The following is a 17140-nucleotide window of genomic DNA, read 5'->3' on the forward strand; positions in this document are numbered from 1 at the left end:
CTAGTTTTTGTAGTTTTAGTAGAGACGTGGTTTCACCATATTGGCCAGGCTGGTCTTGAACTCCTGACCTCAGGTGATCTGCCCACCTCAGCCTCCCAACGTGCTAGGATTACAGGCGTGAGCTACCGCGCCCGGCCCCGGTCTCTAAAAATAAAAGTAAAAATATGGCCAGGCGCAGTGGCTCAAGCCTGTAATCCCAGCACTTTGGGAGGCCGAGACGGGCAGATCACAAGGTCAGGAAGTCGAGACCATCCTGCCTAACACAGTGAAACCCCGTCTCTACTAAAAAATACAAAAAACTAGCCGGGTGAGGTGGCGGGCGCCTGTAGTCCCAGCTACTCGGGAGGCTGAGGCAGGAGAATGGCGTAAACCCAGGAGGCAGAGCTTGCAGTGAGCTGAGATCTGGCCACTGCACTCGAGCCTGGGCAACAGAGTGAGATTCTGCCTCAAAAAAAAAAAAAAAAAAAAGTAAAAATAGAGACAGGGCATGGTGACTGAATCCTGTAATTCTAGCACTTTGGGAGGCCAAGGGGGGTGGATTGCTTGAGTCCAGGAGATCAAGACTAGACTAAGCAACAGGCAAAAGTTCGTCTCTACAAAACAACAAAACAAAACAACAACAACAACAACAACAAAAACAAAAATTAACAGGACGTGGTGGCATACCTTTGTAGTTCCAGCTACTTGGGAGGCTGAGGTGAGAGAATCTCTGAGCTTGAGGAGACAGAGGTTGCAGAGGGCTCAGATTGCACCACTGCACTCCAGCCTGGGAAGCAGAATGAGACCCTGTCTTTTTCACTGTGTATGTTGAAACAGAGTTTCACTCTGTTTCAATCAATCGATCTCAATAAAATAACAAAATGTTACATGGTTCACTTCATTTCATCCGTTTTTGTTTTTGTTTTTTTCCTTTGGAGATAGGGTCTCACTGTCACCCAGGCTGGAAAGCAGTGGCACCATCGTAGCTCACTGCAGCCTCGACCTCCCAGGCTCAAGTGATCCTTCACCTCAGCTGGGACTACAGGCACACGCCACCATGCTCGGCTAATTTTTGTACTTTTGGTAGAGACAGGGTTTTGCTATGTTGCCCAGGCTGGTCTCTAAATCCTGGGCTCAGGCAATCCCGCTTTGGCTGCCCAAAGTGCTGGGATCAGAGGTGTGAACCACCATGTCCAGCCCACCTCATTTCATCTTTACAGCAACTTCTATCATTATCCCCATTTGACAGACAGATCAACTGAGGTCTAGAGAGAAAGAAGATGCCCATGGTGTGAAAGATTGCAATCAGCAGACCCAAGCTCCCAAGTCAATGGACACTTAACCTTCGAACAACACAGGTTTGAGCTTCATGGATCCCCTTAAACACAATTTTCTTCTGCTTCTGTTACCCCTGAGACAGCAAGACCAACACCTTCCCTTCTTCCTCCTCCTCAGCTCACTCAATGTGAAGACCATTTTTTTTTTTTTTTTGAGACAGAGTCTCCCTCTGTTGCCCAGGCTAGAGTACACTGGTGTGACCTCAGCTCCCTGCAACTTCTGCCTCCTGGGTTTAAGCGATTCTTTTTTTTTTTTTTTTTTGAGACGGAGTCTCGCTCTGTCGCCCAGGCTGGAGTGCAGTGGCCGCATCTCAGCTCACTGCAAGCTCCGCCTCCCGGGTTCCCGCCATTCTCCTGCCTCAGTCTCCTGAGTAGCTGGGGCTACAGGCGCCCGCCACGTCGCCCGGCTAGGTTTTTGTATTTTTTAGTAGAGACGGGGTTTCACCGTGTTAGCCAGGATGGTCTCGATCTCCTGACCTCGTGGCCTCCCAAAGTGCTGGGATTACAGGCTTGAGCCACCGCGCCCGGCCGGGTTTAAGCGATTCTTGTGCCTCGGCCTCCTGAGTAGCGGGGACTACGGGTGTGAGCCACCATGCCCAGTTAACTTTTGTGTTTTTAGTAGAAATGGAGTTTCACCATGTGGGCCAGGCTGGTCTCAAACTCCTGACCTCAAGTGATCCTCCCACCTTGGCCTCCCAAAGTGCTGGGATTACAGGTGGCATGAGCCACTGCACCTGGCCCCTAATTTTTTTTTTTAGTAGAGACAGGGTTTTCACCATGTTGGGCAGGCTGGTCTTGAAGTCCTGACCTCAAATGATCCACCTGCCTTGGCCTCCCAAAGTGCTGGGATTACAGGTGTGAGCCACCACGCCTAGCCTCTGAAAACCTTTTTGATGATCCGCTTCCACTTAATGAATAATAAATGTATTTTCTTTTCCTTACATTTTAATATTTTTTCCATTAAAAGGAATGGCAAAAAAAGCAGTTACTTTTGCACCAACTTTGTAACATTTTCTTTTCTTCTTTTTTTTTGAGACAGAGTCTCATTCTGTCGCCCAGGTTGGAGTGCAGTGGCGCAATCTTGGCTCACTGCAACCTCTACCTCCCGGGTTCAAGCGATTCTCCTGCCTCAGCTTCCCAAGTAGTTGGGATTACAGGTGCGTACCACTATGCTTGGCTAATTTTTTTTTTTTTTTTTTTTTTGAGACGGAGTCTCGCTCTGTCGCCCAGGCTGGAGTGCAGTGCCGGATCTCAGCTCACTGCAAGCTCCGCCTCCTGTGTTTACGCCATTCTCTCGCCTCAGCCTCCCGAGTAGCTGGGACTACAGGCGCCCGCCACCTCGCCCGGCTAGTTTTTTGTATTTTTTTTTTAGTAGAGACAGGGTTTCACCGTGTTAGCCAGGATGGTCTCGATCTCCTGACCTCGTGATCCGCCCGTCTCGGCCTCCCAAAGTGCTGGGATTACAGGCTTGAGCCACCGCGCCCGGCCAATTTTTGTATTTTTAATAGAGACGTGGTTTCACCATGTTGGCCAGGTTGGTGTCAAACTCCTGACCTCCATGTTACCAGTAAGGCTAAGAATCAACAGTAGGCTATCACTAATTAAGTTTTTAGGGAGTTATATGCAGGCCGGGCATGGTGGCTCACACCTGCAATCCCAGCATTTTGAGAGGCTAAGGTGGGAGGATCTCTTGAGGATCTCTTGAGGCCAGGAGTTCGAGACCAGCCTGATCAACAGATCACAACCCTATCTCTACAAAAATTTAAGGCATACATAGATTTCTAATTTCACAGGGGGTCAGTGCCCCTCACACCCATGTGGTTTGAGGGTCAACTGCATTATTTCCTATGGTTGCTGTAACAAGACACCAATGCCTTGGTGGCTTAAAAAACACAAATTTATGGCTGGGCATGGTGGCTCATGCCTGTAATCCCTGCACTTTGGGAGGCCGAGGCAAGTGGATCAACTAAGGTCAGGAACTTGAGACCAGCCTGGCCAACGTGGTGAAACCCCATCTCTACTAAAACTACAAAACATTAGCTGGGCGTGGTGGCATGTGCCTGTAATCCCAGCTACTCAGGAGGCTGAGGCAGGAGAATCGCTTGAAATCAGGAGGCAGAGGTTGCAGCGAGCCGAGATCGCACCACTGCACTCTAGCCTGGGCAACAAGAACAAAACTCGTCTCAAAATAATAACAATAGTAATAATAATAATAAATTAAAAACACAAATTTATTATCTCACAGCTCTGGAGGGCAGAAGTACAAAATGCGTCTCACTGGGCTACAATCGAGGTATAGGCAGGGCTGTGTTTCTTTCGGAGATTCTAGGGGAAAATCTGTTTCCTTGCCTGTTTCACCTTCTAGAGGCCACCCACATTCCTTGGCTTCTGGGCGCTTCTTCCATTTTTAAAGCCAGCAATCACATCAAACTCACCTCGCTTCCGTTGTTCCATGTCCTCCTCTGACTCTGCTACCTCCCTCTTCCATGTTTCTTAAAGAGATGGGGTCTCGCTATGTTGCCTAGGCTGGTCTCAAACTCCTGGGTTCAAGCAGTCCTCCTGCCTTGGCCTCCCAAAGTGCTTGAACTACAGGCATGAGCCACTACACCCTGCCAAAGTCTTCAAGTTGGCCAGGTGCAGTTGCTTACGCCTGTAATCCCAACACTTTGGGAAGCCAAGGCAGGCAGATCACTTGAGGTCAGGAGCTCGAGACCCGCCTGGCCAACGTGGTAAAACCCCATGTCTACCAAAAATACAAAAAATTAGCCGGGCGTAGTGGTGGGCGCCTATAGTCCCAGCTACTCGGGAGACTGAGGCAGGAAAATCACTTGAACCCAGGAGGCAGAGGTTGTAGTGAGCCAAGATCGTGCCACTGTACTCTAGCCTGGATGACAGAGCGAGACTCCATCTCAAAAAAAAAAGAAAAGAAAAGAAAAAACAAAAAAAAAACTATATTAGCTGGGTATGGTGGTGCGTGCCTGTGGTACGAGCTACTCAGGAGGCTGAGGTGGGAGAATTGCTTGAGCCTGGGAGGCAGAGACTGCAGTGAGCTGTGATCATGCCACTGCACTCCAGCCTGGATGACAAAAACCCTGTCTCTAAAAAAAATGAAACTGGCCGAGCGCGGTGGCTCATGCCTGTAATCCCAGCACTTTGGGAGGCCGAGGTGGGTGATCACGAGGTCAGGAGTTCAAGACCAGCCTGGCCAATGTGGTGAAACCCCATCTCTACCAAAAATACAAAAATTAGCTGGGCGTGGTGGCAGGTGCCTGTAATCTCAGCTACTTGGGAGGCTGAGGCAGGAGAATCGCTTGAACCCAGGAGGCAGAGGTTGCAGTGAGCCGAGACTGCGCCACTGCACTCCAGCCTGGCAACAGAGCGAGACTCCTTTCAAAAACAAAACAAAACACAACAAAACAAAAAATTAGCCGGGCGTGGCGGCGGGTGCCTATAGTCCCAGCTACTCGGGAGGCTGAGGCAGGAGAATGGCGTGAACCCAGGAGGCACAGCTTACAGTGAGCCGAGATCTCACCACTGCACTCCAGCCTGGGCGACAGAGCAAGATTCCATCTCAAAAATAAATGAATAAATAAATAAAAATAAACCAAACAAATAAAAATAACAAAACAAAAACAACTCATCCTATCCCCACTAACCAATAGTGTGATCCCATTTCACGACGGGCATGCTGAGGCTGCTTGCTCGGACCACACAGCTGGTGAGGAACACAGCCAGGAATCAAACCCACGCCCTGCTGGAGCCCACCCAGGCCTTTTCCTCGGCAGGTACTAGGAGAAGCAGAGATAATCTTGCAGCAATGGTGTGGAAGAAAAATTGGGAAAATCGAGCTGTTGGACAAGGCCAGGATTGGGGGAGGCAGCCTTCGGGTGCCAGCCTTGCTGGCTGTGACGACTGACCCACCCAGTGCAGTGGGCGTGGGTGATAAGAGAACTGCTGCAGCCTGCCCAGTCACAGTGCTGGTGCCAGGACATCAAATGCCACCCAGCCCCCACAGCTTCCGGACACTGGCCAAGTCCCCAGGGGCTGCAGCAACCCAAAGCCTCACCCACACAGCCAGCCGCTGGCCTCTGCCTTCCCAGAAGTCTGTGCCTGAGGAATGAGCATTACCAGCTGCCCAGACACCTCCTGTTGACAAAGGGTTTGAGGACAGCATCTGGGTGGGGAGGCTCAGAAGGGTTAAGGGCAAAAGATAGAGCTCCTACTGTATGCTAGACTGTGCTAGGCACAAAACCAGAGATTTGCTTCTAGAAACATTTAACGTTTTTTATTTTTTTTGAGACAGGGTCTCCTTTGTTGCCCAGGCTGAAGTGCAGGGGCACAATCATAGCTCACTGCAGCCTTGACCGCCTGGGCTCAAGTGATCCTTCCACCTCAGACTCCCTAGTGGATGGGACTACGGGCATGCATCACTACGCCCTGCTAATTTTTAATTTTTTTTTGTAGAGACAGGGTCTCACTATGTTGCCCAGGCTGGTATAAAATTCCTGGGCTCAAGTGATCCTTCCGCCCTGGCATCCCAAAGTGCTGGGATTATAGGAGTGAGCCACCACACCCAGCTCAGCCTAAGAAGCTTTAAAAAGATCCAGATGCCACACACAAACAGAAATTAATAGGTCACAATCTGGAAGGCGACTTCTTGGCTGAGCTACCTCTGAGGTGAAAACAGTTAACCAAAGATTTGTAGAAGATTCTTTCACGTGGAAAGCTAAAATCTTCCATGGACTTGAGGACTTACTTATAATTAGATTTTAGTCCCCCTGCCAGAACAGAGGGAATTTATTAATTTTATTATGTAAGAGTTTATTTGTTTACTTGCATATTTGAGACAGGGTCTCATTCTGTTATCTAGGTTGGAGTGCAGTGGCACAATGTCGGTTCACTGCAACTTCTGCCTCCCAGGCTCAAGAAATCCTCCCACCTTAGCCTTCAGAGTGGCTCAGACCACAGGCATGAACCACCATGCCTAGCTAATTTTTTGTATATTTTTGGGAAGAAGGGGTTTTGCAATGTTGCCCAGGCTAGTCTCAAACTCCTGGACTCAAGCGATCCACCCACCTTGGCCTCACAAACAGCTGGGATTACAGGAGTGAACCATTGCACCAGGTCTCTTGTTTGTTTGTTTATTATTTTTTGAGATGGAGTCTCACTCTCTTGCCCAGGCTGGAGTGCAGTGGCACAATCTCGGCTCACTGCAACCTCTGCTGCCCAGATTCAAGCGATTCTCCTGCTTCAGCCCCCTGAGTAGCTGAGATTACAGGCACCTGCCACCACGCCTGGCTAATTTTTGTAGTTTTAGCAGAGATGGGGTTTCACCATCTTGGCCAGGCTGGTTTTAAGCTCCTGATGTCGTGATCCACCCACCTCAGCCTCCCAGTGTGCTGAGATTACAGGGGTGAGCCACCGCGCCCAGCCTTGTTTATTTTTATAGTAAAATGAGGGTTTTGCTATGTTGCCCAGGCTGCACTCCAGCTCACGGGCCTGACCAAGAGTTTAAAAATCATATTTTATTTCATTTTTATAAAATCATATTTATTTATTTATTTGAAATGGAGTCTCACTCTATCCCCCAGGCTGGAGAAGAGTGGCGCCATCTCAGTTCACTGCAGCCTCCGCCTGCCAAGTTCAAGTGATTCTCCTGCCTCAGCCTCCCAAGTAGCTGGGATTACAGGCACGCGCCACCAGGCCCGGCTAATTTTTGTATTTTTAGTAGAGACAGGGTTTCTCCCTGTTGGCCAGGCTGGTTTTGAACTCCTGACCTCACGTGATCTGCCTGCCTGGGCCTCACAAAGTGCTGGGATTACAGGCATGAGGCACCGTGCCCAAACTAAAATCATATTTTAAAATAATGCTCTCTAGCCCGGCATAGAGGCACATGCCTATAGTCCCAGCTACTCAGGAGGTTGAAGGGGAAGGATTGCTTGAGCCCAGAAATTCAACCAGTAAGTAAGTAAGTAAGTAAATAAATAAATAAATAAAATGCTCACTTTGGGTATTGAATGGGAAATGGCAAAAGAAAAAAGAAAAGTCTTGGCGGGGTGCGGTGGCTCTCAATTGTAATCCCAGCACTTTGGGAGGCCGAGGCGAGTGGATCACTTGAGGGCAGGAGTTCCAGACCAGCCTGGCCAACATGGTGAAACCCCCGTCTCTACTAAAAATACAAAAATGATCCAGGCGTGGTGGCAGGAGCCTGTAATCGCAGCTACTCAGGAGGCTGAGGCAGAAGAATCACTTGAACCCAGGAGGCAGAGGCTGCAGTGAGCTGAGATCACGCCATTGCACTCCAGCCTGGGCAACAAGAGCAAAACTCCATCTCAAAAAAAATAATAATAATAAGGAAAAGAAAAGTCTCTAGGGAGAATTCTCTACCAGGGCTCTGCAAATGTTTTCTGTTAAGGACCAGATATTAAAGATTTTAAGCTTTGTGGTTCACATATCATCTCTGTCATATATATATTTTTTCTTTTTTTACAACCATTTAAAAATAAAGGAGCCATTCTTAGCCCACCAGCCTTAGAAAAACAGGCCACCACCCAACAATCTAAATATAAGTAACATTAGCCAGGCTTGGTGGCTCACGCCTGTAATCCCAGCACTTTGGGAGGCCAAGGCGGGAGAATCATTTGAGGTTGGGAGTTCAAGACCAGCCTGGCCAACATGGTGAAACCCTGTCTCTACTAAAAATACAAAAATTAGCCAGGCATGGTGGTGCGTGCCTATAATCCCAGCTTTTTGTGAGGCTCATGCACGAGAATCACTTGAACCCAGGAGGCAGAGGCTGCAGTGAGCCGAGATCGTGCCCTGTCCTTCAGCCTGGGTAACAAAGCGAGACTCTCTCAATAAATAAATAAATAAATGTAACATCATAGATCTGTACATTTAAAAAGAGTTACGGACTGGGCATAGTGGCTTATACCAGTATTCTCAGTACTTTAAGAGGCTGAGATGGGAGGATCACTTGAGCCCAGGAGTTCAAGACCAGCCTGGACAACATAGCGAGACTCCATCTCTACAAAAAAAACAATAATGTGTGGTTTTTTAGTATGTAAATTATACTTTACCAGGCGCAATGGTTCATGCCTGTAATCCTAGTACTTTGGGAGGCTAAGGCGGGTGGATCACTTGAGGTCAGGAGTTTGAGACCAGCCTGACCAACATGGCAAAACCCTGTCTCTACTAAAAATACAAAAAGTAGCTGGACGTGGTGAGGTGCACCTGTAATCCCAGCTACTCAGGAGCCTGAGGCAGGAGAATCGCTTGAACCCAGGAGGCAGAGGTTGCAGTGAGCTGAGATCATGCCACTGCACTCCAGCCTGGGCGACAGAGCAAGAGTCTGTCTTGAAAAAAAAGAAAAAAGCAACAACAATAATAAAAAACACCAAATTACACTTCAATTTAAAATGTAGGCTGGACCAGGCGCAGTTGCTCATGCCTGTAATCTCAGCACTTTGGGAGGCCAAGGCGGGCAGATCATGAGGGCAGGAGTTCAAGACCAGCCTGGCCAATATGGTGAAACCCTGTCTCTACCAAAAATACAAAAATTAGCCGGGCATGGTGGCACGTGCCTGTAGTCCAAGCTACTGGGGAGGCTGAAGCAGAAGAATTGCTTGAACCCAGGAGGCGGAGGTTGCAGGAGCCGAGATCACGCCACTGCACTCTAGCCTGGGCGACAGGGCAAGACTCCATCTCAGAAAAAAAAAAAAAAAAAAAGGTAGGCTGGGTGCAGTGGCTCAAGCCTCTAGCTCCAGCACTCTGGCAGGCTGAAGCAGGTGGATAGCTTGAGCCCAGGAGTTCCAGACCACCCTGGGCAACATGGCAAAACCTGGTCTCTACAAAAAATACAAAAATTAATCAGGCATGGTAACTTGAACCTTGTAGTCCCAGATCCTTGGTAGGCTGAGGCAGGAGAATTGCTTAAAACTAGGAGGCAGAGGTTTCAGTGAGCTGAGATTGCACCACTGCACTTCACCCTGGGTGACAGAGTGAGACCTTGTCTCAAATAAAAAATATATATATATATGTGTGTGTGTGTGTGTGTGTGTGTGTGTGTACTAATAAAATAAAACTAATACAGAGAGGCCCTTCTTGAACATGACAGGGCCCTGGAAATGTTCTTTTTTCCTCATCTGGGTGCTGGCCAGATGAGGTGTTCACCTTGTGAAAGCTCCTTCAGCCTCATATATTTAAGATCTATGCCCTTTTATGTATGTATTTCCAACTTCAAAAAAATGTTTAAGGCCGGGCGCGGTGGCTCAAGCCTGTAATCCCAGCACTTTGGGAGGCCGAGACAGGCGGATCACAAGGTCAGGAGATCGAGACCATCCTGGCTAACACGGTGAAACCCTGTCTCTACTAAAAATACAAAAAACTAGCCGGGCGAGGTGGCGGGTGCCTGTAGTCCCAGCTACTCGGGAGGCTGAGGCAGGAGAATGGCGGGAACCCGGGAGGCGGAGCTTTCAGTGAGCTGAGATCCGGCCACTACACTTCAGCCTGGGCGACAGAGCGAGACTCTGTCTCAAAAAAAAAAAAAATGTTTAAAATAAACATTCCCTTTGATTGGCTAAATAAAAGACAGTCCATCCACAAATGTACTATTCTATGATACTGTGAAAAAAGATTGTGCTGGGACCCAGGGCACACACCTGTAATCAGTCCCAGCTACTCAGGAGGCTGAGGCGGGAGGATCCCTTCAACTCAGGAGTTCCAGGCTAGCCAAGGCAACATAGCAAGACCCTGTCTGTCTGTCTGTTTGTTTGTTTGTTTGTTTGTATGTTTGTTTATTTATTTATTGAGACAGGGTTTCGCTCTGTCGCCGAGGCTGGAGTGCAGTGGCGCAATCTCGGCTCACTGCAACCTCCACCTCCTGGGTTCAAGTGATTCTCCGGCCTCAGCCTCCCAAGTAGCTGGGACTAGAGGTGCACGCCACTATGCCCGGCTAATTTTTTTATTTTTAGTAGAAACGGGGTGGCTGGGCGCAGTGGCTTACGCCTGTAATCCCAGCACATTGGGAGGCCGAGGCGGGTGGATGGCGAGGTCAGGAGTTTGAGATCATCCTGGCTAACATGGTGAAACCCCATCTCTACTAAAAATACAAAAAATTAGCCGAGTGTGGTGGCAGGCACCTGTAGTCCCAGCTACTTGGGAGGCTGAGGCAGGAGAATGGCATGAACCCGGGAGGTGGAGCTTGGAGTGAGCCGAGACTGCGCCACTGCACTCCAGCCTGGGCGACACAGTGAGACTGTGTCTCAAAAAAAAAAAAAGCTTGGATGCCGCTGCACCGAGTATGAGATGCCCACATGTGTTGGAGGGAGACAGATGTCACATGGGTGTGCAGACAGAGCAAGACTCTGTCTCAAAAAAAAAAAAAAAGCAGGGTTTCACCATGTTGGCCAGGATGGTCTCCATCTCCTGACCCCATGATCTGCCCGCCTTGGCCTCCCAAAGTGCTGGGATTACAGGAGTGAGCCACCACGCTAGGCGACCCTGTCTCTTAAAAAAATAAAATAATAATAACAATAAATGATTGAGGAAGCTTTGGAGGTTTTGACATGAGATCATCTCCAATATATATTAGGCAAAACAAATAAACGAATAAAACTCTGAGTGTGGTGACTCATGCCTATAATGCTAGCACTTTGGGAGGCCAATACAGGAGGATTGCTTGAGCCCAGGAGTTCACGACCAGCCTGGGCAACATGGTGAGACCCTGCCTCTAAAAAAAAAAAAAAAAAAAAAAACATTAATTGAGTATCACGGCACACACCTATAGTCTGAACTACACAGGAGGCAGAAGCAGGAGGATCACTTGAGCCCAGGATTTGAGGCTGCAGTAAGCTATGATCATACCACTGCACTCTAGCCTAGCCTGGGCGACAGAGTGAGACCCTGCGTATAAACAACAACAACAAAGAATAAAGTATGGTCCAGGGTAAGACAGCAAGAAGGAAACTTTCATCATAAAACCATAGCATCTTTTGTATTTAAAGCAAGTGACTGTATTATCCCTTTCAAAGAAAATAGCGGCAAGTAACAACCTTTTCATACATACATATATATGTGTATGTGTATATATATATATATATATTTTTTTTTTTTTTGAGACAGAGTCTCGCTCTGTCGCCCAGGCTGGAGTGCAGTGGCCGGATCTCAGCTCACTGCAAGCTCTGCCTCCCAGGTTTACTCCATTCTCCTGCCTCAGCCTCCTGAGTAGCTGGGACTACAGGCGCCCGCCACCTCGCCCGGCTAGATTTTTGTATTTTTTAGTAGAGACGGGGTTTCACCGTGTTAGCCAGGATGGTCTTGATCTCCTGGCCTCGTGATCCACCCGTCTCGGCCTCCCAAAGTGCTAGGATTACAGGCTTGAGCCACCGCGCCCGGCCGATATATTTTAATATATATATAATTTTTTTTTTCAGACAGAGTTTCACTCTTGTCACCCAGGCTGGAGTGCAATGGCACAATCTCAGCTCATTGCAACCTCTGCCTCCTGGGTTCAAGCAATTCTCCTGTCTCAGCCTCCCATATAGCTGGGACTACAGGTGCACATCACCATGCCAAGCTAATTTTTGTATTTTTAGTAGAGACAGGGTTTCACCATATTGGTAAGGCTGATCTCGAACTCCAGACCTCAGGTGATCCACCCGCCTCAGCCTCCCAAAGTTCTAATATTAGAGGCGTGAGCCACTGTGCCTGGCCAATTTTTGTATTTTTAGTAGAGACAGGGTTTCACCATGTTGGTCAGGCTGGTCTTGAACTCCTGACTTCAGGTGATCCACCTGCCTCGGACTCCCAAAGTGCTGAGATTACAGGCGTGAGCGACCACACATGGCCATATGTATATATATTTAAATCAGGTGCCAGGGCCTCACTGCAGGTTGAATTGTATTCTGGCAAATGGGACAAGGGAATCTGCTTTTTTGTTTTGTTTTGTTTTTTGGGGGGGAGGTTTGTTTTTTTTGAGACGGAGTCTCGCTCTGTCGCCCAGGCTGGAGTGCAGTGGCGTGATCTCAGCTCACTGCAAGCTCCGCCTCCCGGGTTCACGCCACTCTCCTGCCTCAGCCTCCCGAGTAGCTGGGACTACAGGTGCCCGCCACCACGCCCAGCTAATTTTTTGTATTTTTAGTAGAGACGGGGTTTCACCATTTTAGCCAGGATCTCCTGACTTTGATCTCCTGATCTCGTGATCCGCCTGCCTCGGCCTCCCAAAGTGCTGGGATTACAGGCATGAGCCACCGCACCCAGCTGGAATCTGTTTTTTATTTTGAGACAGGGCCTTCCTCTGTCATCCAGGCCGGAGTGCAATGGCACTATCTTTGCTCACTGCAACCTCTGCCTCCTGGGCTCAAACAATCCTCCCACCTCAGCCTCCCAAGTAGCTGGGACCACAGGTGAGCACCACCACATTGTTAATTTTTAAATTTTTTGTAGAGACAGGGTCTCACTGTATTGCCCAGGCTGGTCTCAAACTCATGGGCTCAAGCGATCCTCCCACCTGGGACTCCCAAAGTGCTGGAATTACAGGCATCAGCGACTGTCCAGCCAGAGTCTGGTTTTTGTTGTTTTTTGAGACAGAGTCTCGCTCCATAGCCTAGGCTGGAGTGCAGTGGCACCATCTCAGCTAACTGCAACCTCTGCCTCCCAGGTTCAATCAATTCTCCTGTCTCAGCCTCCCAAGTAGCTAGGATTACATATGTGCACCACCATGCTTGACTAATTTTTATATTTTTAATAGAGACGGGGTTTCACCATGTTGGCCAGGATGACCTCGATCTCCCAACCTCAAGTGACCCACCCACCTCAGCCTCCCAAAGTGTTGGGATTACAGGCATGAGCCTGTAATCCTTGCCTGGCCAAGAGTCCTTTTTTTTTTTTTTTTTTTTTTTGAGATGGAATTTCGCTCTGTCATCCAGGATGGAGTACAGTGGCGCCATCTTCGCTCACTGCAACCTCTGCCTCCCAGGTTAAAGCGATTCTCCTGCCTCAACCTCTCAAGTAGCTGGGACTACAGACATGCTAATTTTTTGTGTTTTTCTTATTCATTTATTCATTTCGAGACTGAATTTCACTCTTTTTGCCCAGGCTGTAGTGCAATGGCGCAATCTTGGCTACAACTGAGATTGTGGCCACCACAACCTCCGCCTCCCAAGTTCAAGCGATTCTCCTGTCTCAGCCTCCCAAGTAGCTGGGATTACAGGCATGCACCACACCTGGCTAACTTTGTATTTTTAGTAGAGATGGGGTTTCACCATGTTGCTCAGGCTGGTCTCGAACTCCCGGCCTCCAGTGATCTACCCGCCTTGGCCTCCCAAACTGCTGGGATTACAGGTGTGAGCCACCGCACTTGGCAAGAGTCCGTTTTTTAAATAAGCATCAGTACTGTCCCCCTGCCGACTCTAGTTTTATTTCTCCATGTTCAGAGTTTATTGTTTTAGATTCCAGAATCTTTTTCTGCACTGCTCTTGCCAAGGGCGGGCTGGCTGGAAAGGATGGCAGTGCCCATTGCTGACATCCGCCGGGGCCCAGAGCCATTTCCCCATTTCCCTCGGAACTGCTGCCTTCCTTTAGATACGATCTCTGCTGAGGAATGTACTTCCTGCCCAACCTGGTCTCACCCAAGTCAATGCCTTGAGGTTGCTTCTCCATCAGCTCAGGGGAAAGCCATGTCCTCAGTAATACCAGCCCCAGAGGCCTCCTGAGCACATCGAGCTTGCCAGCCTATGCAAAATGCTTCCTCTACCAGTGAGTGTGGTCCACCGAGTCCTGTAGACGAAGACACAGACCTTCAGAGAGGTCACGGACTCACCCAGGGCCACACGGCTCCTAAGTGTCAGAGCCAGGATTTGAGCCTGGGTTTGTCTGATGTCAGTCCCTAAACTCACGATGGATGGGAAGCCACGGGGGCAGGAGGGTAGGATAAGTGAGTCACTCTTCCACACCATCCCTAGGGGAAAGCTCGCTAAAGCTCCCTTCATCTATCAGGGACTTCATGGGCCAGTCCAAGGCCCCCAGGTTTTTGGTTCTGATGTGAAGGGACTACTCCAAGCTAAGCAAAATCCCTACTTCAAGCAATCAAACCAGGTGCCCCCTCTGGCTCCACGGCAAAATATAACTAAGTAACTTTGCGGTTTGTTTGCTGTTCTTTCTGCGTGCAACACACTTCCCCTAAATCTTCCCACGGCTGGCTCAACCTCCAACCCTTAGTAACCTAAAATAATCGCTGCTGTTTCTGCCACACAAGATCACAAGATGTCCCGTTCTTTGCTTCACAACTTACAACCTAAAATTACACATTCCTTCCCTTGACTACTCCCTGCGGTCAAGGATTTCACCGCTCTATTCACTGCTGAGTTTCCAGTGTCTAGACCCCTGCCTAAATTGTGCTCGACAAATATTTGTTGATTTAAGGTACTCCCTTAAGCCCAGAACAAGCTCTGTCTGGCGGGGTCCCCTGTCTCCTGTGTGGGCCTGGGAGGTCTGCCCAGCTCCGTCCACAGCTCAATTCCATCCTTTGGCCAAATTCAAGGCTGGGTGAATCATATCATTGTCCACTCTGCCCCTCGTCCCTGTCCCAGCCAAACTTCATAGAGACCCAAGACCCCCTTCAGATGCTGCCCGCAAGCAGGCAAGACCTGGCTGGAACCTCAGGCTTAGACTCTCAAGTGAGAGACAGCCTGCCACACCCAAGGGACACACAGCACCCGCAGCCGCTGGGGCTGGGATTTGAGCCCAAATCAAGACCAAGGGGGTCCCTCCAGAGGACTGGGCTGGCAGCTTCAATCGAGAAGGGGGTGCTGGGAGGTGGCCAGGTACTGCTGCCTCCCCTTGACTGGGCTCTGCAGGGAAGGTCCCAGCCTCCCCGATCTATCTCTCCCGGTAGCCTCCTGAGGCCATACAGTCCCTGGGGGCAGAGAGGCACAGCTCTACCCAACTTGTTTTTCTTGAATATTTTCGAGCAGTTTCCGGCCCCCTCCCCAAGGCCCTTCAGTGTCACAGTTTCCAGGAAGTTCTTGTCACACAAAGAGGGGCGCGACAGTGCTTCTTTGCCCCCAGGATGTACCACGTGGGGCTGGGGCTGAGATGGGTCTTGGGGACCCAAAATGGAGAAGAGAAAGGAGAAACTAAGGATGGCAACTCCCCCCACCGTGGGAATTCAGGGGAGGGTGGCACCACAGGGCGCTGGTGATAGAGAAGCCCACATCCTGGGCCCATCCCCAGGGCCAAATGCCGGAGGCCGCCCCAAGAGGTTCGCCGGAGGAAGTTCCAGCCGCCAGCACCTCTGGAAACGGGAGGTGGGGGCCCCTAGCCCCTTGCACAGGGAGGGGAAAGTTTCTCAATTGTTTCCTGCTTCCTTCCTGCCCCCTCACCAAAGATGCCCTTCTTTCCGCCGTTTCCAGGCGGCTAGCCAGACCTGGTGGGCTGTCAGCTGGGTATTCGGTCTGCCCAGTCTTGCCTCAGTTTCCCCATCTGGCTAAAAGCCCTGGACAGCTACTTCTGGTGGAAAGGGGCAGGAGGAAGAAGTGGACAAAGGGGTTTGGAAGAGGAGGGGGATTTGAGGAGGTCAGGGCCCTGTCTCTTTTCTGAGCCCGGATCGCCGCGCCTCCCCTCCCCCGCCCGCCATCTGAGCCACCCAGATAACGGGACCTCCCCGGGCGGAGCATGCGCCGTGAGCATCGGCCCATCAGCCGGAGGGGGAGCTGGGGCTCCCGGGGAGGGGACGCGCGGCGACCCGGCTGGAGCAGGGGGCGTGGGATCCGCGCAGTGTGGGATGCGGGGGCCCGAGCGCGGAGGGCCCTCCAGCGGCAGTGCGGGTGCCTAGGGTCTCAGATGTCCCCCTGGCTCAAGGTCCTCCCACCCCCAAGTCAGCAGAGGCGGCCCCTGACTGGAGGCAGCTCCTACCGTAGGCTCCGTTTTTCCGCTCGTCCTCCATGGCCGCGGCGGGGCGGGGAGCGGAGTCCGAGCCAGCGCGACCCCAGCCCGGGCGGGCGGGAGGCTCCGCGGGCTGCAGCGCCCCGCCCCGGGCCCCGGCCCCGCCCCGCCCGCCGGGCCAGCCCCCGCGCGCCTCTTCCAATGGGAGCCTCGAGCGGGCGAGGGCGGGTCCCGGGGGCGGGTCCTGGCCCGGGATGGGTGGGGCCCCAACCTTTGTTTCCAGTCTTGGCTCTCAAGTAACCCTTTTGAGGGTGTGCACCGTGAGCAAAGAGAGGTCATTCATTCATTCATTCATTCACTCATCTATGCATTTCATCGTCAAGGAGATATTGAGGCTGTGCGTGGTGGCGCGGGCCTGTAATCCCAGCCACTCCGGAGGCTGAGGCGGGAGGATAGCTTGGGCCAAAGAGTTCCAGATCAGCCTGGGCAACATAGGAAGACTCTCGTCTGTACAAAAAAATTTAAAAAATTAGCCAGGCGCGGTGGCTCACGCCTGTAATCCCAGCACTTTGGGAGGCAGAGGCGGGCGGATCACGAGGTCAGGAGATCAAGATTATCCTGGCGGCCGGGCGCGGTGGCTCAAGCCTGTAATCCCAGCACTTTGGGAGGCCGAGACGGGCGGATCACAAGGTCAGGAGATCGAGACCATCCTGGCGAACACAGTGAAACCCCGTCTCTACTAAAAATACAAAAAACTAGCCGGGCGAGTGGCGGGCGCCTGTAGTCCCAGCTACTTGGGAGGCTGAGGCAGGAGAATGGCGGGAACCCGGGAGGCGGAGCTTGCAGTGAGCTGAGATCCGGCCACTGCACTCCAGCCTGGGCGACAGAGCAAGACTCCGCCTCAAAAAAAAAAAAAAAAAAAAAGATCATCCTGGCTAACA

The 17140-nt window shown here is 50.7% G+C and overlaps 1 protein-coding gene across 2 annotated transcripts in view; it reads right to left on the reverse strand.

Moving 5' to 3' along the window:
* The window catches only part of SLC44A2 (solute carrier family 44 member 2), a 50247-nt gene extending 33871 nt beyond the window's left edge, over positions 1–16376 (reverse strand). The window contains exon 1 of one of the 2 annotated variants that reach the window (XM_033197797.1): positions 16230–16376. In XM_033197797.1, the coding sequence (XP_033053688.1) occupies positions 16230–16260 (31 nt within the window). In that variant the 5' untranslated portion in view covers positions 16261–16376. The remainder of the gene's footprint in view (positions 1–16229) is intronic. The other variant, XM_033197799.1, reaches the window with a different exon arrangement.
* Positions 16377–17140: the final 764 nt, after the last annotated feature.

This window comes from Trachypithecus francoisi, unplaced genomic scaffold (genome assembly GCF_009764315.1).
Source record: "Trachypithecus francoisi isolate TF-2019V2 unplaced genomic scaffold, Tfra_2.0 Lachesis_group5, whole genome shotgun sequence".
Taxonomy (NCBI): domain Eukaryota; kingdom Metazoa; phylum Chordata; class Mammalia; order Primates; family Cercopithecidae; genus Trachypithecus; species Trachypithecus francoisi.